This window comes from Hippocampus guttulatus, chromosome 3, assembly GCF_054856545.1.
Source record: "Hippocampus guttulatus isolate MCC_2025c chromosome 3, RoL_Hgut_1.0, whole genome shotgun sequence".
In the NCBI taxonomy this organism is placed as follows: domain Eukaryota; kingdom Metazoa; phylum Chordata; class Actinopteri; order Syngnathiformes; family Syngnathidae; genus Hippocampus; species Hippocampus guttulatus.
In genome coordinates this window covers 20852929-20876037 of record NC_141263.1, presented here as the reverse complement: position 1 = coordinate 20876037, position 23109 = coordinate 20852929, and the positions used below count along the sequence as shown (strand labels likewise).

The following is a 23109-nucleotide window of genomic DNA, read 5'->3' as shown; positions in this document are numbered from 1 at the left end:
TGGGGCCACTAACGTGTGAACCCAAAACGGGAACCCTGAAACAGGAACACCAAATGGGTACTTTGACCCTGAATAAGTCACACTTTTATTATGGTTTGCATCCTGATATTATCACCTTGTATTTCATATTAAAATTGTGACAGTTTTATTTAAAAATGGATTTTTCTTTAGCAACCAAGTTGGAGTTTGGTCAGTGTTCTCAAATGGGGGGCGTATTTTGAGCAGTAGAATCTCCACACGTTGACCCTGGCACACATTATTTGTATTTCCATTATTTTTTATTGGGAAGAATACTTTTGACAGATGAACAAATTGGAAACGGGGATCATAAAACAGCAAAACTAAAACAGGCAACCAAATCAGAGACCTTAGGACCGTAAACTAAAAACACCCTAAGAAGAGTCAGCCTTAAGATGGGTACCCAAAGACAGAGACCCTAAAACATACTCTAAACTTCAGTAGCCAGTGTCATCTCATTTTGATTGTTCAGTTTATCACAGAATTCGTGCAAGTCTAAGACTCGGTTTGAGGCTGTAGCATATTGACATTGATCATTGCATGGATTCCGACTCCCTTGTTGTGTTCTTTCAAGGCTGTGATGTTGTGTTGTTTTTAATGACGGCAAGCCCTTCATGCTAGACGGCGTCGAGAGAGGTGATCAATTCTCATCCCGCCTCCAAACTCATTATAGGCCTCATCGGCTAGCTCATCGCCACCCTCAACTTTTAGTCAAGGGCGCCGGGAAAGTGATGATGAGCTGCGCTTGAGGAAAGCAAAAAAAAAAAAAAAAAAAAACCCAACGGTCTAAACAAAAGGCGGTGGCGCGGAGCTGACGGGATACTGCGGCATCCTCGTGGCCCGCCATCATTAGCGTGCGTTTGCGCACAGGGGAATAGGCTGCTCCAGTCTTGTCGAGCCAGCTTGCAAAGAAATGTCTATACATAGAAACAAATTTCCACTGAGCTCATTCTGGTACTTGTCCTCAGTGAGCCTTTTGTACTAGAAGAAAACCTAGCTCAGCATTCCAAAAAATCCTTTATTACTGCTTCTAAAAGCTGCCCCCCCACTCCCCTCCTCAACACTGACAAGCAATGGGTGGATCGAACCCGTAATCTTCTGTCTTCCGAGGTGGTATCGTAACAGAGGTTTAAAATAGTGACCTGAAACAAACTAGTTTGAAACAAACTTTGTAGTTTCAAGGTTGGGGTCTTCCTCCAACTTGGAGCATCAACACCTGGGTTTGCCACACCAGCTTATGCTGGTGTACTCCTAACCATGCATTGCGGCATCAACAGACGAATCCTACTCAGATGAGGGCAAGACGTCTTCTTAGACAAATACAGCAATCCATTTGCGATCGAGTCACTGCCCCAAAAAATTAACGAACTAGACCATGGGTGTCAAACTCATTTTTGTCGTGGGCCACATTTTAGTTACCGTTTTCCTTGCAGGGCCGTTATGACTGAAACCATATAATGAAGTCAAGAATAAATGTTTCTTCGCCTGTTATTTAAATTGAAGTAATGAGGGGTTTGGTAACAAAGAAAATGCTTACAGTGTCACTCTTATTTATTACAAATGAGAATTTGAAATTTTGATAGCGATTTTAGCAAGCATCATGAAAGTTACCATCTTTGATTTGCATTCGGGGGCCACATAAAATGATGTGGCGGGCCAGATTTGGCCCCCGGGCTTATGAGTTTGATACATGTGAACTAGACGAATGAAAATATCCACAATCATGTTCACACTTAGTCATACTTTTATTAAAATGGGGCATTCAACAGAGGATCCCAAAACGACGGACCCTACAACAGGAAGTTTAAAACAAGACCCAAAATTAGGGACTCAAAAACAGGCACCCTAAATTAAAACAGACTCAGAACGGGAACCCGGAAACATAGACACTGAAATGGCGACTGTAAACGCTAGCCATTGAAGCTTGTACGAGATGTCAGATGTGCCAAATCCAATACACAACACTGATCTTAAAATGGGGAATCTAAAACCTTGGACTCGATAACCAAAGAACTGGAATCGTAACATAGCAGTTACCATAGCGACAAACATAGCACTCGCATCTCTACCCAGGCTGCTCAGTACAATATGTCTCGGGAATTTTTCAAGGGTTTTCAGGCTCGCAATTGATGCTTTTACATGAGCAAATACAGGTGCTACCAAGTGCTTTTCACAGTACAACACCGTAGCATTTAAGATTCAAGGTTTTTAGAGGCGACGAAAACTAACGGAAAGGAGAAAGAAAAATGTTGAAAACAATCAAGTACAAAGTGAAACCCCATCTTATGTTTATTGTTGTGTACATGATATTTGCTCCATGTATAGCACTTTGTATTCAGCGGCGGTTGTTTTAAAGTGCTCTCTAAATACAGTTGAGTTGAGTTATAAAACTAACTAAAACTGAATATAAATATTGTGAAATGTCCTTGATTTTTGTCACAGTCAATTATTATCATACATGAGCTTTTGGGGGTTATTTTAATTGTACAGTATTTATTTTGAAATTGCCATACGTCCATACAGAAGATGGTCGATTGTTTGACAGTTGTAGTCTATTTCACAATATTTGTATGACCATTAAAAAAAACAAATCTTGCACGCGACAAAGACTCAGTATGTTAAAAAAAACTAATACAAACAAAACTAAGAATAAAATAATAATAATAATAACAATAATAATGATACTGGAGAGACTCGTCAGCCATTGTTATTTGTTCTTCTTTGCTGCTTTTCACACTTTGTTTGATTTGCTGTTTTTTTTTTTGGTACAAAGTTGCATGCAAAGTTGCTTCAGTAAGATAATCAATTCAATTTAATGTATCCGAAGTCCTTAACTGTTACATAAAACAAAGCAACAAATCACCTTTTGATTTCCTTTTGCTCTTCTTGTAGGCACACTAGTTTTCCCATTACAGCCAGAATGTGTTCACCTGGCTCCTCACCTCAGCACTTCAAAATCAGCATCTTCTCTTGTCCTCATCTCAGCTCCTTGATTGCCTGAAAAATGGCAGCTGCTCTCTCGTCAATATGGCCTTTGAGAGTGTTTTTTTTCTCTTGAAAGCCCCGAAATGGATGGAAACATCAGATCCTTTCATGTTTTGTAACCGTGTCCTTTTGAGGGCGCTTTTTAAGATGCCTGTTAGTCCAGATTGATGTCACAGTGTTTGTTGCATTCGTCACATTTAACTGTAAAAACATCCTTAATAGCAAACATCTGCGACAACATATGCGTCATTCTTACAATCAGGCATTTTAACACGCTCAGTCCTCATGAAAAGGTACATCTGGGAAATGTATTGCATAAAATTATACGTGCGGCACTTATCAGAAACTAGCACCTAAGGCTTGCATCCCACAGCGAACAATCAGATGGGGCAAAGACATTCCGTCTGCAGTTGGTATCAAGTAAATCAGCTGGATTGTGAAGTCACAATCCTGCAAAATTTACAAAAGCTTAATCATGGAAACGTTTTTCCGGAAAGATGCATCTCACAAAAGATTTACATGGTGCTTTTCATTTCACAGAGGCCCCGCCGCTATTTGTGTACGGTTTTCCAGCATATGTCTCCTTCAAATTGAAACTGTGATTGGAACGCGTTTGTTTCCAGTGCGGCAGAACACCACAGACTTCCTGAGCTATTTGAAGTGTCTCAGGAATTTTTCCTCGTGTCACCTTGGGTTGCTCATGTCAACAAGTTACTCACAAGCTCAAAATACCCAGTGACTGTCATGGCAAACATTCTCTGAAATCCTGTCCGTGACGTGGAAGTTATGGAAAAAGGAAGTCGCTCGGTTGTCTTGGATTTATGCTTATGCCTCATTCGCCTTCGCTTGTTGACATGATGTCATCCTGTCGAGAAAACACAGGAAAGCCTCAGATATAATTTAGCAGTCCACATCGCTCACTGCATAAACATCACTATGCCATAATCCAGCGTTATTGAATATAATAAGTAGTCCATAGTTTTGGTGGTTTTATAAAGAGCGAGCCCAAAAGTCATTGGATGGCTTTTTATGACCAACCTTTGCCACAATCAGGCGTACCCGCTGTCGTTTCCAATTACCTTGTCCCGACGAGCTCAGTCGAACAACTCCACCAGGTCACAATTAGGCCTCAGACGGCCACTCTCGACACATGTCATCCATTTTGTTTAATGGCAGCGTGTGTCGCCTGGGGGGGAGTCTTGGCGGTTGGGCAAATTCTCACAACCCACTGATTAGATGCATGTGAGAAATCGGCGTGGGGCTCTTCTTTCTGCTAGTCAAATGTACGCAAACATATACTTTACCCGTATGGTATTTTGTGGAAAAACTTTCAATAATAATAATATATACAGTATATATTTTTTAATGCCACAAAAAAATCTATATATCGCCCAGGCCTAATACATCCATACATATGTGAAAACAATACATATGCTTATACATTAAAATTAAACGACCAAGTAAATCTTTTTTAATCTATTTCTGAAAATGTTTTTCCTCCTTCCTCTTTTCAAAACAAGGTTGTCATTGAACATGACGATTTTTCGTCGGACTTAATTTTTGGGTCAAACTTAAAACACCAATGTGTGTTTAGTATATCCAATTTGTATCGTTTCATGAGTTAGGTGAATTCCAACCTGGTGTAAATCATTTTCCACTCACAAAAAAGAATCCGATATTCTCGTTAATGTAGAAAGTCAGCCACTGTCTGTAATTGTTTGCGATAGCTCACTCACTCCAGGATTTAGGAAGTGCTCCCTTCCTGGCAGGAAGTGTTTACGGGTTGGCGACATTCCCTTTTTAACTCGACATGTCTGTGCTCGCTTCGCTCTGCAAAAATATAGAACCAAGGGTTAAATGTTCACAGCTGTTCCGGCGAGAGCCAAAGCCCGGATGAAGAGTGACAAAAAGTGATTGCCCCGTGGCGGTCACACGCGCCACTGATGATGCTGCTCTGTGGTAATAGATTGCCGATTGTCGTTTACAGCTGAGCATAACAGCGATTTGAGACTCCGCCCAGTCTAAGCATTGTCTGTTGACGTCTGCTCAAGGGGCCTTCTGAGGCCACGTTTCTTCATGTCAAAACAAACAAAAAGAGCTTTGTGTACCTTGTTGTGGCTCTGTGGTTATGTTGAGATGCTGTTAGTGCACTACGTCAGCCCAATACAACCTAGAAACCTCTTAGTATGCATCATCGTTCTTTCATGTTTGAGCTTTTCTCCTCCATAAGCCTACTCATGCATTGTCAAAGAAGAAAAACACAAATTAGCATTTCCCTTGTAATTACAGCACATACAGGATTAACATAGTTTATAACTTTTCAACATTCTGCCGCTGCACCGCCACAATTGTACTGCAGCAATCCCACCAATAAACCTATCACGGGGGACCAGGGGGGTGGCAAAAGGAAGGAAATTGGGTGCTATCGAGCGTGTCGCCAAGTACTTCATCTATCGAATATTAAAGGAACTTTTTATATGGTGCAACCCAGAGCCTCCACTCGTTTCTTGTGTGAGTTGAACCTCTAAAACTGGGCATACGCTGTCTGAGATGTTTTTAAAACCCTTTATTTATGCAACAAATAAACCCTAGAGATGGTAGTGATGTGTGTGTTTGTGTGTGTTGTGTGTGTGTTGTGTGTGTGTGTGTGTGTGTGTGTGTATGTGTGTGTGTGTGTGTGTGTGTGTGTGTGTGTGTGTGTGTGTGTGTGTGTGTGAGAGAAACTGCAATCGTGAATCTAAAAGAAGATGTTAAGGATCCCTTCAGGCAAAGTCTCTGGCAAAACGGACGGTTGTATCCCCACTCACTTATATGATTGATCACAAGTTGCCTTTTGCTTCATGTCTCCATCTACACTGGTTGACTAATGACGATCCAAATTGAATAGGTTGATTTGAAATCAGGCTGGAAACCGTATAATGAGTGTATGTACACTGCTGAGTGGGCTCCGAACATGGAAGTTCTGGGCCACAAAGTACGTCTCTTTTACTGTACGTTACCTACCGGAGATCAGTTCTGATGAGGTCTGATTCAAAGGTACGAGCAGCACACAATGAACTACTCTGTGCAGTGGCGTACGAAAATGTCAGGCCCGCCCATTTACTGCTGTACTTGCTGTACTTTTTCTTTTGATTGATTAAGCTAATGGGAGTGTAAGGGGCCGACTTTACATCAACAAGGGGAGATCTTGCGGTTCATAAACTTAATTTGGGTGAGCCTATCTCCTGTGTGGATCCAGCGAGCCAATTTCTGCTTCCGCAATATCAAAAACGATGTGCGCTTCTCTGCACTAAATTTAAAGAGGGAGGATCACCACTTCCAATGTACGGGAAATAGGATGGCTGAGTTCACACCCACAGTGGCGCACTTGCCTACTGTACCTGAGCCTGTCTACGAAATTACCAAAAGAAAAATAACTCCACCCACGCTCACAGTTGCTGGGCAGAAAAATAGAGCCCCTAATTTTTGAATCGGTTCTGATAATCCAAGTCCCGTAGACATCGGTAATGCCAGTTTCGAGCTGATGCCAAATCTCAAATGCATTAAGAAGATAAGGGCTCTTACGCTACGAGCACGGCTGTCAGAATATCTGCCCGTCACCGTGGGACCGGAAGCTGCCAACGGCCCCTCGTTCCCCACATACCCTGCACGACGCGGATGACAAAGAGAATAACTTTCTCCATTTTCCATATGTGGCTGCAGTTCAAATCTGCATGGAGAATGACCCATCTGTACTCTGAACTTCATACATGCCATTAAAATGACAGATTGAGGATATTTAGGCAGTGTGTTGCCACTGGTGTCTGGTCAGTGACCTCAACTCTGGAAGCTTTTCTATGCAAATTACCCTCGTCTATAAACATGGCTGCGCTGCTAGAGTTGCCCCACATAGGCAGAAATGCAAAGATCTGAAACGCAGACGTTGAATGTGTTTCTAATCTCAAAGTGGGAGTGGGGTTGGTAATAAATTTGCTGCAAGCGATGCGGCACAGATGTCTCTTAGGGTGAGGAAACTAATGGCTGCGCATGTTCAACATGGAATCCTTTCAACAACTACCAAAAATGCAGTCCTCGGGCTGAATTGCAACTAAAATAGAAGAGACTTTAACGAATAAATTATCGGCACACTTGTTTTGGAAGAACTGCGAGCCTGCGACCTTGCTTTTATCATCCCCACCCCGCCTCCCACTTCAATCCCTGTTTGTTTTGCTTGACAGTCTCATTCACGTGTCCACAAATTGCTGCGCCGAGATGATTCTTCAATTAGATTAAAGCAGAGCAAATGAATTCACTGCAAGAAAAACAAAAAACAACACAACCCCACAGTTCCCCTCAAGTGAAGTGCTCGCACAGCTTGATTGAGAAAAATGTCTTCAGAGCAAATACAATACGATTACCGTCTCTACTCTCTCAGTAGGCCTATGGAGGAACGGCATAATTTTCCCTGAGAATGCCAGTGCAGCAGTTGTGATGCTTTTGGAAATGTATTCCATAAAGTTTCATTGTAGTCGGCTTGCTGTGCCCGTGGTAAAACGCAGTGCTGTGCGCCATCTGCCCAATCTGTCTGGGAATGTTTTAATGCAGTTCAGTCCTTTGCAAAGGGTGCTGTGATTAATGCTAACAAGAGTCGTGGCTGACAAACACAACAGTACTGATAGCGGGTATTGCATTGTGCCAAATGACTTACACAAAACGGCCAAACACCTCACGATATGGTCAGTAGTTTGGAGAGAGCCATCCTAATGAGGTAATTAATCAATCGGTGCAATTGTAAAAGTGTTGTTTTAAAAATCTCACAATGGGATAGCGGGCAGCGCATCTACCTCACAGTGAGGAAATGCGTTTGGCTGTTCTCCCCATGCTTTTTGGGAGTTTTCTTCATCATATTCCTCCCGCATCCTAAAACATGCTTTGTAGGGTAATGAAAGACTCCAAATCAGGGGTTGACGAATAGATGTAACTTCGGATCAATTGGTGATCAGCCCACCAAATTAATGATTGCCATCCCTCCTGAGTCCTGTAGATGTCGGTGGCACTCATTACAAACTGTCTCAGACCGCCCAAACAAAGAAGGTGAGGTTACCTCAGTCTGTAGACTGCGAGATCTGCATGCTTGTTGATCTCCGGGTAATTTGGCTTCTTCACATATTATAAAAGCACACATGTTGGAATAAATAAGAATGTTAAAGTTGAGTATGCATGTTTTGTATGTATGCATTGTTTGTGTATGTTTTTCCCTGTGCTTGACTGATGACCCGTAAGCCCCGCCTCTTTTGCCCAAAGTCAGTCGGGGTAGACTCCAGATCACCACTGACCCCAATGAAGACGCTCGATGGAAAATGGATGGATTATTCAACAGTGCTAATTGTCACATGACCGACCAGTTTGGGGCTGCCAACTGTTGGAGCTGACAAGGCTGACAATTCGCACATGCCTGACAACCTTTTTGGACCTTTTCCCCAATAGTACCCTTTACTGCCTGTTTTCGCAAATCTCTCAATAGTGGTCAGATTCGAGTTGGTACCGTGTGGTGGAAAAGTCACCAGAGTAGTCTGTTGTGGATTCCCCCTTGTGAATTGAAACTATTCATCGTAGAGAAGATGTTCTTTGTGGATGTCAGAACAGCTGAAGCGGTTGGGGGGTGCGGAGGGGGTGGCGCAAAATGTCCTCCCACATCTTGTCTTCTCTCCTTTGTCTGAAGCTCTCCTGCTGTTTGCTTGTTTTGCATCATGACAAACAAAACCACAGTAGTGACTGGAGGTAAAAAAAAAAGAAAAAGCTTTTGAAAGGCTCTAATGCAATTGAGCTGCTAAGCACTATGTTGTATCGGGCAATCAGTGGCTGGAATCCCTTGTGGCATGAAACATAAATCACACACACGCCAGTCTCTCTCTCTCTCTCTCTCTCTCTCTCTCTCTCTCTCTCTCTCTCTCTCTCTCTCTCTCTCTCTCCCTCTCTCCCTCTCTCCCTCTCTCCCTCTCTCCCTCCCCTTGGGTAGCCTGATAACTTTTCTGCCATTCTCAGCGGGGCTTCAACCTTGACAAGCGCCACTCCATCCCTGCCGCTGCGGAATAAATGTCACACTCCCGTCAGCACGACCGAGGCCTGTCTAGGAATTTGTCTGGTTAACACACAGCTCACAATTTCTCGAAAATATCCAGACTGTTGGAAAAATGAACCATCAGCAGATCATTTCTTAATTAGAAGTGCCACAACTCCAATCCCATGAGCTCAAATGACAACTAATGCAACCCTTCCGATTTTTCTCTCTCTTCAGCCATATGCCGACTCCCTCTCCCTCCTAAGTGCACAGAAGGACAATTCCCGTCCATTTTTTTTCCCATGTAATGGAAGAATGAGGGCCCCAATCGAATTGTAATCGGAGAAGCTTTCGGGTCGTCCAATATTGAGCCAAAGTGGCAGGTGCCAGTTGCAGCCTGGCCGCCTCGCTAATGTTCTCCCTCTGTTGCTGCCGATGCGAAGAGGACCTTATTGGCTGAGAGCTGCAGCGCATTTCAACAAGTTTTTGCCCTCACTGGGGAACAGGCGGATATAAGAGACGGGGTTTCGAAATCTGGGTTAGCAACAAAAGTAATAGACAGAGGTACCATTGGCACATGGCTTATGCCGTTGCCGTAGTTGTGCAAGATTCTTATATTGCAACACAGTGATGAATTTCAACCTTGGGATGGCACAGATATATGGAATAGGGATGAACAAAAAGGACTTAATATTCATCCCAGATATCTGAATATTAATACAATTCGATAGGACTTTGGGTTCAGTGAAAAATGGGGATTTTATTTGAAAAATATAAATAACTAGAAGTAATGTAGAAAGTTACTCATCAACATTAACATATAATAACCAACAAATAACGGAAAAATCAAATAATTAGACTGCCGCTTTAACAATTAAAAACAAATGTTATGCTCCAACTGGTTTGAACTTAAACAATATCAACATTTTATAGTAGCAATAGCAATATATTGTATGCTTCAAAACAACGGTGTGCAAAAATGTATTGAACGGAGGTGTGTGTGTGTGTGTGTGTGTGTGTGTGTGTGTGTGTGTGTGTGTTTGGCTACTATTGGCTACATTTTGATTCTTTGTAATTTTTTTTTGTATATTATTGGTAAATTAACAAACGGTGGTAAAATATTACCTGTGGGATTCCTTTGGATCAGCACTGCATGTCGGAGCATCAAAGTCTTTGATTTCTTGGGGCGTTTTAGTCTTGACTGTGACTTGGCTGCGGTCCCGACGCACCCTGGCCATGCCACGAGGCAGATGGTGCGTCCCCGGGCGCAACCCACTCGCCGCTCGCAGCCTCATGGTTTCTCCTGCTGTCAGTTGGTCATTAGTGCCGCGGGACCGGACGGGCATTTTGGAACAGTTTATAAATACGAAGCCTCTCATCGATATCCACTAATGTTTATGAACAAGGCAACAGGGGGCAGGTTGATGGGGCTTTTTAGACACTGTTGATCACAGCGATTGCCGGTTCAGATGTGATGAGGATCAATTATTAACACTGTTGCCGAGCAGTGGACAACAAAGGACCGGGTTATGAACGTGTTGAGATTAGCTAACAAACAGAATTGAACCCATTAAAAAACATGACATTGCTGCGTAATGCATTTCATGGAATAGAACAATGAATGAAAAGATGTTTCTGGAAGCTTCTGGAACTGTTCTTTTTATGTAACTGAATGGGTTGAAACAGGTTGACCTTCAATTTGATTTGCTGCGGTTTGAAATGACTGCTTTAGTTTCTCATTACGGACTTCAAGATACAGTAGCAAAAGAAAAAACTGCTATCAATAATCTATGCGTTTTTCTTTTTTTTTTTTTTTGGTTGAGTCAGTCCCACACTTCAAGTCAATTCCATATTCTAAATAGTGGTCAGGAGTAGGTGTTTGCTGACTTAACTGCATTTTGGGGCAAGGGTGGGGGGTACATTATTTCAACAATGTTAGCGGTAGCTACATAGCAATTCATGTCAAGTGAAACGGGTTAAAAACAAAGAACGTTATGAAGAAAAGCCACCAAATGGTAAGAAATGAAGTAGACGTAGGGGCGTAACTAGTCTGTCATTTAACACCACGGAACATAAACATGGACGCCCACGACGTTGTGGAGCGACCACATGATAAAGTCATCATGTGAAGGGATGACCTCTATTTTACAGAATGTCATTTTGATGATCGTGGATGAACTGGACAGCGCGGTGCCTCCTGTCTTACACTTGGGAGATGCGTGATCGAATCCGCAACGGGACATTTCTTTGCTGGCACGTCATCGTCCTCACGGGTGCTCTGGTTTCCTTCCACATTCCAAAAACATGTGCTTGATTAGTTGGAGACTCTAAATTGTCTGTTGCTGTGAATGGGAGTGTAAGTTTCGGGTGTACTGTACGTTGCCTCACCTAGCCCTGTGTTTTAAACACACCTCAGCCCTCACATTTGGTTCTGGACCAGTCTGATACCCACGGATTAATGAAATGCATTGGAGACTGAGATTGATTCAAATCGCTCCCGACCATTCAAATTAGTGGCTCAGCTGCTGCGTCTGATGGCAAAATCCCATTTTTTTACCTTTGAAATAGCAGCAGCCCTTTTAGACCGTTCATCTCAAATCTCATTTTGATTGCCCGTGAAGGCAAAGCACACACTTCTTTCTCTTTCAAACATTACAGCTCTTTGAGATTTTACAGCTTAACTTGACACTCAGCCACTGTTTGAAGGCTGTTGGCAAGGTTTTCATTGCTCACTCGTCCTTCGTTTGTCCAACGCTATGTCAACAGGAAAGGCAAAGATGATGTCATGCTTTAGGAGCAGCTCCGCCCGTAACTCAATCAATGATTCTGTTGTTTCCTGAAGCATGCTCAAACATCCTGCAGCGCACAAGGATCCATAACAAGGCTGTAGAAAGTGTTTAAAGACCTTGAATAAAAAATATTTTTGATTTGCAATTCCAGTGGAGCCTTCCATGTCAAACACACGGTCTGAATTTCCGATCATTTTCTCACAGGAAACAAACTTAATCGAATACACCCATCGCTGGTTTGAATGGTGATGATGATGTTTCAATGATGTCACATTTTATCATGGTAATTGTTGCACAAAAGTTTAAAACAATCAATTCTGTGTCGTTACCGTTTGATATCTTCATGCAAAGAGTAAACACACCCTACTTTCCGATGTATATTCCATTAATCGTCATCATTGTTGTCAATTTATTTTACTGACCAACCAGGACACATACGCTGAATTCTCGAGAGAGAAAGCTGTTTTTGTGTGACTTACATAGCACATTTTCTTTCCCTGAACGTTTGGGCCAGACTGTCAAACTCAAGGCTCGATGTGGCCCATGAAAGCAAATCAAACATGTCAATTTCCATGATGCTTGCTTAGATCTCGATCAACATTTAAAATTCTCATATGTAATAAATAAGAGACATATTGTAAGCATTTTCTTGAAACCAAACCCTTCATTACAGAAACTTAAACAATAGTTAAATAAACCGTTATTATTGCCTTTTTTAAATTTGGTTTCAGTCATAACGGCCCTCCAAGGGAAACGGTAACTAAAATGTGGCCCTGAACAAAAATGAGTTTGACACCCCTGGCCTAGGTCTTGCATAAGTTGAACTCTCTCGAGATTTCCTGGGGTCTCATGACATTTGCGTATATCTCATACTATGAACAACTTTCCAGAAAAAGGAATCGTACCGCCACCGGTGCGTTCTGACTTTTACGAGCACCGATGTACTTTGTCAAAACCTTTCCGAAAGTTTAAATCTACCAGCACATGGGGCCAAGTCATGTTATGCCAACAAGGAGACAAATTACATCACTTTGTGTTTTTGTGGGCCACGGCCTCCGACCTCGAACTACTCCATTGAAGTACCACAGTCGGATGGGAATTGATGTGATTCATTATGTTTTCATAGTGAGGGTTACTTATTCTTGGATCCAGGCTGTGTATGAGCTTGGTTTGGCACACGAGTCGCCATTACTGTTGCTCGAGCTTTCAACTCAGATTACCAACTCGTGACGAGGCGGTAATCAAACTCCATTTGTGATTGATGTTTATTTTGCTAAGAGATTTGAGGTTGTTTGGGGCCCCGAGGTTGTTGTTTGTGTTTGGGTTGCAGATTTTTTTGTTACCTCTATTTGCAAGAGAAACATATGTATTTTATTTTGGGGCGTAAAAACAAACCAGGGCCGTGTTTGTGCTGGACTTGAAACTCACAGAAGCATAACATTTGAGGAACCCATAATTATGCTGCGGCAGAACAAGGCCTATTTATTTTCCCTAAAACAGATGGAAAAGAGCAGCGTTGGAAGATAGGGGATTTAACACACAGTAGCTGCGAGGAAATTCATCCGTTGTCCTTCAGTTGACGATGCCGAAGGTGTTGCGACACAGTTAACGTGATATTTAGAATGAAACACTTCAGCCAGGTTTCCACCAAGTGGTACGGTTCAGTTCACTTTTTTTTCACAGTTTGAAACAGGTAAATGACTATTTTTTTTTAATTAGCTAACAATGTCTCCATTAACTTGAGTTTCCAATCGTAGACGTGCAGGCACTGCATATAATTTCTCTTTTTTATTCCGTCTTTTTTAAATAATCAGCGTGAAGCTTCGAGGCAGACATTTATTGTGACTATTTTTGTGATCAAACTCGTCAAGTTATCGAAAATAATCATTGCAAAGTCTCACAATTGGGCCACATGCACTACCTCAACATAAACAAACAAACCCTTCTGTCACATTCAGAATGAAACATCAACAGTTTGAATTTTTTCTAACCAATTTGTCACACTAGATCACAGGTGTCAAACTCAAGGCCTGGGGCCAGATCTGGCCCGCCACATCATTTTATGTGGCCTGCGAAAACAAATCAAGCATGTCAACTTCTCCTCCACCCCCTCATTACACTAACTTAAACAATCGTTGAATGAAGCATTATTCTTGACTTCTTTCTATGTTTTCACAGTCGTAACGGCCCTCAAAGGTAAACGTGACAAAAATGAGTTTGACACCCCTGAACAAGATGAATTGTGCTCCTGTAATCGTTGGATAATGTGCTTAATATTTTACACTGACTTAATCAGTGATTGGTTTAAACAAAGTTAAACTGTGACTCAGTCACTCCTGTAAATTGATGGTGCTTTCCCAATTAAAGTGAAATCACCGTTATATTCTACATACAGTAGTTATTTTAAGCATGATTGAGTGTTTGGGCGTGCGTGTTTGTGTGTGTGGGCTGCGCGCGCGTCTGGCTATTCCTGATTGTTGTCTCAGCATAGCCCTGATGAGTGATATGCTTGTTTATATTTAGTCAAAATTATTTCCCGGTGCCCATGACTCACAGGGCGTTGTGCCCGTCGTTGCACACTCAGGGCGCTGCATAAGCATTTGGCTGATTAGACCGATACATCAGTGTGTTTTACTCGCGCCAACAAGATTTGAAATTGTTAAGTGCCTTGTTCGGGGACAGAGAAGGTTACTAGAAGTCGTGTTCTGAGTGGTGCTATCTTAACACAATCAAGGAATGTTATAAAGGGGCTAATTTTTTGGTGCTCGATTTTATCGATTGTTGGCGGGAATAGCGCGAGACGGCTATTTAGCCTGCAGCTTTCCTGTCACATCTCGTTTTCTCACCGAAATAATCCCAAATATTGACACGTTGTGGAGTTGCGGCATGCAGCATTGACTCATGAGGGCTGCTGTCACTCTCCATGTTTGTCAGGGAAATATCGGGAGGAAGTCCGGCGGGTGATAGAAGGTGAACACACCCGTATTGAAATTATGACAATAAATCATTTTAAAACTGACATGAATTTGAGCCATCCACTTTGCATCGCACTTGTTGTCAATAGGATGTACAATTCGGAGTCATCAACCAACCTAAATGCTCCTTTTTGTTCTTAGCCATTCCTGGGTATAAAGCAGAAAGGCTGCAGTCGACATTTTAACACTTAATCTCAGAACTTTGAAACAGAAATCCACAATGCTACCTTTGACCATCCATTCCTTTTCTTGAGCATGTGATGCTTGTTCTCATTTGGGTCGTGAATTTGGGTGAAATGGGAGAGCACCCTGGACTAGTCACGAGTCAATCGCAGTTGCATACATGAAGAACCATTCACACTTACATTCACAACCATGTACAATTTAGAAAAAAAAATCAAAAACACTCTTCTGTGTATGAAATCCAGAAGACAATCGGTTGTGTTTTGGGGATTTTTCTATTAAGGATTCCGTAGCAAAGTTATTCCATGACTATGACTATCCAAGCAGCTGCTAGGCTACCATTCAATGTAAACAAATAAATCACGCCAGCATGGTGTGAAAGTGCGCTTCTGCTTCGTTGTCAGGAAATCCGAGTTCAAATCTCTGTTTGAACATCTCTCTCTGGCGCTACTTTTCTGGGCACTCTGGTTTCCTTCCACATCCCAAAACCATTTTCTTAGCAAGACTCTTAATTGTCTGAGTGTAAGTGTGAACGGTTGTTTATATGTGTCCTCCGATTGGCCGATGACTAGTCCAAGGTGCCACGCGGCTCTCACCCAAAGTCATCTTGGATTGACTCCAGTACCCTAATGAGGACAAGTAGTATAGACAACACATGATTGGATGTTTCATTCCAGGTAAACGGATGTGCATTTGCCATGCGACACTGTCTGTATGAGCAGTCAATGTCAAGATAAAATAATATGGAGTCGGAACAGAGAACATTCCCTCACAGCAAGAACAAACTCCTCCGCTCACACCTCTCTATTAGCGCCAAAGTCTGAGAGGACAGATGGCTCCCGATGGGGCTTGCAATTCTTTCAAAGTGTTTACTTTTTAAGAAGCTGTGTCTTGGTGAAGAAAGCAAATATTTCACAAATGCAAATACACCCCTCCGGAGGCACCATAGATGTACACTCTGTTCCTTCCAGTTTTGGGCCGTGTTCCTTGGGTCTCAGGACGTCCGCTTAATTGCCATCTACTGCGCAAGACTGCAATTAGCTTGGGTTTGCTGGCCGGCTGGCCGGGTATAAATCTGCCAAATTGCTTGTCCTAAGAAAGTCCAGCAGGCCAGCTCGAAGCCTCTACTTTTTGAACAGTGGGCTTGTCACTGTCATATAATTAGGCCGAGCAACATTTTCAGAGAGAGCGTGCTGGAAGCCCCAAGTTGGGACATTGCGGTGTGCTGGAGCATACCGGCGTATGTATCGCTTCATCTCGCGGCCCGACTGCAGATGTCCAGTGCGCATGACGCCTGATCTGTCATCGCAACCCTCCTGACACCTCATCGTGTTTAACAGAGCAGAAAAATAAAGCTCGCCGCAATTTCAACTTTCCCCTTGTCGTATTCCCCTCGCAGCTCATTATCCTGGAGGACTACGCCGACCCGTTTGACGCCGAGCAGGCCGGCGGCACGCAGGCCACCACGGAAAAAGTGACCACCGAGAATGATGGATACATGGAGCCGTACGAGGCTCAGAAGATGATGGCGGGTAAGTGTGACGATGTCTTGTCGCATTGTTGATGCCCGCAGTTGGAATATCTTTCGCTTTGCATTCACGCTTTAGTCAGTCAAGGTTTAGTGAGACATGATGTTTATGTACGTAAATTCACCATGAAACTTTGATTTTAGTTTTTTTTAATAGAAAACAGAAAGATAGTGCTTTGCTTTCATCCTTAGTTTTGTGGAGAGTGGCTGTTTTAATTTATTGGTTATTAAAAGCCATGAAACTCAGTTTGATCAGAGGAGCACTATATCTATCTTCTATATTTATTCTACAGTTGACACGCCCATATTGCTGTGAAGTGTAATTGTAATATTTTCAAAAATTATTTTGGGCTTCTCTTTTGGGGAATATCTATTGATACCATTATATTATCTTATTTTCAATTTTTTTTACTATCATAATTTCTTAAAATTTTGTATTATTTTCATTTTATTGTACTGTTTATTTTTCCATGGTTATTTTATTATTTTAAAACATTTTTTATTGCATCTTTTCTTTTATATTATTTTATTGGGATCATAAGTTTCTTTTTTTCCATGATGCATCATGAGGGCTTATTTTTCCACAATCAATTACCACCGTAGCCTATCAATGGCAAAACAATTATTGCATTCCGCGATTGCCACTATTACTTGTATCTCTGTCCGTGCTGTTACTTGAACATGCATGCTTTGTGGAGTTCTTGTTGCGATGTAATTTCGCCACACTCTTTCACGCTGGGACTCACCAAAGCACCTCAGATGTGCTGCTTTAACATGACAGGTGCAGCAGAGCAGAAAGCAAATGTGTGTCATTGAGGATTTGGAAACATTTTCAAAAGCGGCGACTTGCCAGGAATGATATGATATCCGCCTCGAAGCGATTTACAGAAAAAAACCCCAGAGGAATAAGGTCAAGAGTGGTTCTAAAAAAGGGTTATTTTCTGAAGTATTACATAGAAGCGGCTGCATGCTGGGAGTTTCTTGGAAGACATCTTCTTTTCCTTCTCCTGAGACCACAACAGTTGTGTCCTCGTATAAGAATTCATCTGCACCACATTCCCCACACTGCTTTGTCACACTGCACATTCATCCTGTGGCTGAGTGAGCAGTGACCAAAAAACCCAAAAAACAACCCAACAATTATGCAAATATAATCACAAATATTTTTAAAGATGGCACAAAACATGGCTTTCGTTTTCCTGGTAAACTATGAGTATGGCTCATGTTCAACAAACAATAAACAACCAACCAACCAACCAAACAAACAGTGTAGTGGTTATGAACAACACTTACAGTCCGGAGGTTCAGGTTTGAAATCTCAACCCCCTCCCTCGTGTGTGGCGTTTGCATGTTTGGTCCATGGCTGCAATGCTTTTTGTCTGTGTATTCCATCTTCCTCCCACATTACAAAATTATGTAAATTAAGTCCATTGAAGACTCTAAATTGTGGTATGTATCTAAGTGTAAATGTTTCTTTCTTCTATACATGCCTGTGAAATGCAAGCGTTCTCACAATGGGCAATCCATTTTGCTCCAGATAGTTTTGATGTGTGCTGGATGAAGCAAAGAAGTCCCAATTTCAGTCTGTAGGTTTCACGGTCAGCCCAGTGTGTTCTTTGGCCACTGACCGAGCTTGCTATCAAGATTGAAATTTGCCAAATTGAAGTGTTGACAGTCCACAAATCTTCTGGGAGCCCACCCTTTGGAAAGATGATATAAATATGGAGCTTTTTGACAAATCACTAAGTTGACTGTGAAACATGACAGAGGCCTGGGTAGATTCAGAAGCCTCTTTTTTTCTATCTGGCACAGGATGTCTTCAGTCTGTGGAGCCGATAAAATCTCAAGATTATAAAGGCAATCCGAAGCGGAATGTGCTACCCTGTGTCGCACAATGTGTAGGTCATGCATCCTGCCGCATGATAAAGCCACAAAATATATGACTAAAAACACCCAAGAAGGGCGAAGAACAAAACTTTGCACTATTGTGCAGTACCGTCTTTCGATTAGCCACTATCTGAGTCAAATTGAACATCTTTAGAAGTGTAGTTGTGTAGTTTTCAGACTATTGGGGCCTCAATACCTCAGCTGACACCTTTTCAGCTTCTGACACAGAGTCCCATCACAGATCTAAAGCTTGACAAAAAGCGTGTTCTGTCTCTCCTCAGCAATTTTCCTCTCGTGGCCTCCAGACAATCTCTTGTTTTCATCTGTCTTACTAGTTTGACCCTGGCCCAGCCGTTGCCCCAGCCGAGTAAGGAGAAGGGAGAAAAAAAAAGATTTATCGCCTTCTCTTAGCTGCTGGTGGCTGTAAAGAAGAAAAATCACAGCAACTGTTTTTTTCTTGTGGCAGCACTCGAATGAGTTTTAAATTGAGCTAGATTCGCTTTTATTTTTTGCTTGCCTGACGACATTAAACTAGGATGGCAGCAGTTGTCGATGTGATAAAGTCAATGTTGTAGCTTTCTTCTAAAATGAGATATGTTTTTGTTTTCATCCTACGACGCATCCTTACTACAGTTTTGACAGAAGCTTCATGTTTTGCGTGCTCAGGTTTTGAAATCATAAGTGCAATTCATGAAAAAAACAAACAAAAAAAAACCCTTTCAACCATCGACTCATGTAGTTGTGTATTCGGGCTTTAAACGACTACCAGTATTAATATTGTTTGAGTCATTTTTAGGAGGCATCCATTACTTGCGAATTTCACCAATTTAAAACCCTTAAATAGGTGTATATCAATCTCCAGTGTGTGATTTTCTGCAGATGGGACAGACGGACAGCCCAAGATGAACATAGTAACACCAACTTCCTTATTCACAGTTAATGTCCAGCCTAGTTTTTGATTTAGCACCATAGCCATGTCATCCATAAACTCCCTCATAAAGTGAACTCTACGTGTAAAATTCAACAGTGTATAAAAAGATGGAGCGTTGTAAAAAAATAAAATATAAAATCCAATTAATTCATGAGTGTAGAGTGGGAGTGAATAATCCTTTAATTGCCCTTTCAAAAAATAAGCATAAAATGGGAAGGGAGTTAAAGTAGATTTGCTTTAAAACGCAATGATAATTTCTTCGTTACACAAGGCACACGCCTTAAATACACAAAGACTGCTGACGCTCAGGCTTGATTTACGGACGCGTTGGACGGGCATGTCATGACTTCCTCAGCCCAAAACGCCAGCCCGGCCTCCCTCTGAGTGAGCTAGCTTGAGGTCAACCTGCAGTCATGCCAAGACATCCACGCCCTCCAGCCTGTCTGTAGATTTCCTGCATGTGTACAGGTCTACGTGTTCCCACCATGCCTGGCGTGTTTGTCGTGTCTATACGCGTCAACCATTACAATTTCAACTTTGAATGTTTGTGATTCCAGATTTTTTTTTGCTACCATGCCAACTGTTAGCACGTTCACATTTGATCCATTCTCATTTACAATTGTACCTGACTCCATGGATGACATTAAATCTTTAATCAACATACCAGTTTTTGGACTCATGTTACGGTCATACTTTTTATTATTATTATTTTACCAATGGTTAAGCATGATATCAGTTCTCATTTGAAAGCCTAGGGAATGATATAAAATCTATATCAGTCGGCTGTAGCACCTTTTTCACTGATATTGCTAACATGCCATCTATCATCTGACCAACTGTTAGCATGGCTATAGGCTATGATATAAAATCCTTCTTGATCTGTTGTAGCGCTTTGTTTGCTCATTTTGTTTTGTGCTAGCATACCAAGTTTTAGCATGTTAGCAATTAATACATTTTCATTTGAAACACAACCAACAGTAATTACAGGCCATGATGTAAAATCCCTGTTAAAGATTTGTAGCACTTATTGTACTTGCATTGCTATTTTGCTTCATGTTAGCATACCAAGTGTTAGCAGGTTAAAATTTGATCAAGTCTAAACTGAAATAGTACCCAACTCCGCGGTGTAATGAGATGTATCGCTTATGTACTCAGGTTGCTATTTTGCGCGCGCTCACCCAACACACACGCACACACACACACACACACACACACACACACACACACACACGCACACACTGTTGTGTTCAGTAGTAGTGACACACATACCTTCAGCTGTCATTCTGCTCATTCCTGGAATACCACAGCAACGAACTAATCACAGGTGGAGATGCCGGAAGAGACGCCCTTTTTTGGTTTGTTATTACCTTTGCTTCGGAGGTTGGGTTTCATCACCATTGGTTTATGATGCATGGCTGCACAAAGCAGTTTTCAGGGTTCTGAATAAAAGGTGGTACAGAATAAGTTAGCATACCAGCTGCTAGCATTTTATCCAGTCTCATTAGCTTTTTGGAATAGCAAAGGGTATGGTGTAAAATCATTATCAATCTGTCTTCAATCTGTCTGAGGGCTTTCTCTTCGACATTTTAGCATACCAACAGTTAACGCGCGGGCATTTCATACAGTGTCATACGCTTTTTGAAATAATTACGTGGTGTGTAACCTCTGTGGATCTGCCTCAGCAGTTTCTATTCTAAAATTGTAATCGGGATATCTTACTATACTCACTGTTTGCATGTTAGTATTTTATCCCCTTTCATTAATGTTTTTGAACTCGTCCCCTTTGATTGACCAGAACGATTCCTGTAATAAGGTTGCGATCTGGATGTGCAGCGGTTTAGCCATGTTCTCTGAGTTGAGTGGGTGTGTAGCAGTCAGTGTGCAGAGACTTGAAAAATGAGTCGCGGACCTATCGGATACGTTTGTTTTGCGAGCCTTTCAACTTTTATTGCCTATTGCAACCAATCGACAAACCATATAGATGTCTAATTTGAACCATGTCACAGATATTGCTATTCAATAAACTGTGGCAAAAATGGGGTTTTAATGGCATGGGTCCTTTAAAGTATTTCCACATAAATGATATATGACTCCCAGCCGGGAAGTGTTTTATATGTCAGGCTGGTGAAGTTGTTCCCGCCCCCCCGAGTACAGGTGCACACATCCAGTAGTGACACCAGTATCGATACATCCTTCGTTTTATCCGGTCTCATGAGCTACTTGACTTTGTACCTAACTACCTGGTATGATGTAAAATCCTCATTGATCTCTCAAATGCATTTTATTCAATAATTGGTATATTAGTATATTGTATGTAGCATACAGATTATGGTCAATCTATCCAAGTGCTTTCTGCACACAAGTTGCTATCTTGTTCCAGTTTGTTAGCATATCAGCCGTTGCCATTCCCTCTATCTCAGTAGTCTTTTGTACCCATCAAGTGAGGGGCAAGATGTTCCCAAATTAATGTCAGATTGGTGCAGATTGTAAACATGTTTACTGTTAACATTGTAAACATGTCCTATTTCGCTCGGGCCAAAGATGAAATCTGGGTTAGAGATTAGCAACAGGTAGCAGGCCCATTTAAAATTTGTAGGTTGTTTCACCTTGGTAGAGGTATGCGATTCTGGTTACATATGCTGCGATCCCAATGACATTGTTGAAGCTGTTGAGACTTGTGCTGACAACTACATGGGGCGGCGCTAGTACTCTTGGGTAGCGTTGCGCCAGGCCATTTCTCAATGAACACACACACACACACACACACACACACACACACACGCATACACACACACACGCGCCCTTCATACTCACTCACTCATTCAGGCACAGCCCAAAAGTTGTGTGAGTTTTCTCACAGTGCAGCACAGTCCGGTTTTGCAAAACAAACTGCTCACATGAATTAGCTCTGCGGTCCTCTCCAATTACCGTTGCCACCGTTGCCAGCACTGAAAGCCTCTGACTGAATACACATATGTCTCTGGTTGAGTGTTGGGAAGTAATAATTTATTTATTACTGTATTTAAGTAGAGGTATTTTCTACTTTTATCTATTTTTTTTAATTCCATGCAAGTGGAAATTGATATCTGTACTTTCTACTTTCTTTTTACTTTGTAAAATAGGCGTGTTACTTTTTCCAGCTTCCATGAATAGCAAATCTGTAGTGTACTTCTGCTTGAGTAGAGTGTGAGTACTTTTGCCACAGTTGCTCTCTTTTAGCGTGTCCAATGCAAGTAACACCAGCGGTGTGAATTATTTTAGCCATTCAGACTCTGTCAATATTGGTTTGTTCTCATGCAGCAGGTTATCGTCCAAGGAGTAGGGCAAAACCTTCATGTTTTCCACAATGGTTGACTCATGTTGGCGTGTAAGATCCTTGGAAGTGTCCAACAGGAACACTCCTGGTGATGCAGAGCATCCAGTGCCAAGAGGTTGAGTCATTGTTAGCCATGGAGTTAGCAGTTTCCGTGACTCATGAGAATGCTGTTGGCCTCACAGATCCAATGCCGGGAATACCAGCAACTCAGAATGTCTTGCGGCCTTTTGAACTTAATCCACATATTTTATTGTTCTCTTTCTAGATATGATACCAAAATCTCTCTGTCTATCTATTTTCCAAACCTGTCATCCTCATCCGGGTTGCGGTTTTGCTGGAGCCTATCACTGCTGATTTTCCAAGAAACAGTCTGCCCACTTATGTCACTTTTACATCATAGCACCAGCCATTGATTGACAGTTATTATACAATGATCTGACAGGCTGGACCTGGTGAT

At 41.9% G+C, this 23109-nt stretch overlaps 1 protein-coding gene across 4 annotated transcripts in view; it reads left to right on the top strand.

Annotated features, from left to right (window-relative positions):
• Positions 1-23109, top strand: part of shf (Src homology 2 domain containing F) — an 81664-nt gene that overhangs the window by 5043 nt on the left and 53512 nt on the right. For all 4 annotated transcript variants that reach the window (XM_086107375.1, XM_086107372.1, XM_086107373.1 and 1 more), the window contains exon 2: positions 16390-16522. In XM_086107375.1, the coding sequence (XP_085963501.1) occupies positions 16390-16522 (133 nt within the window). The remainder of the gene's footprint in view (positions 1-16389; positions 16523-23109) is intronic.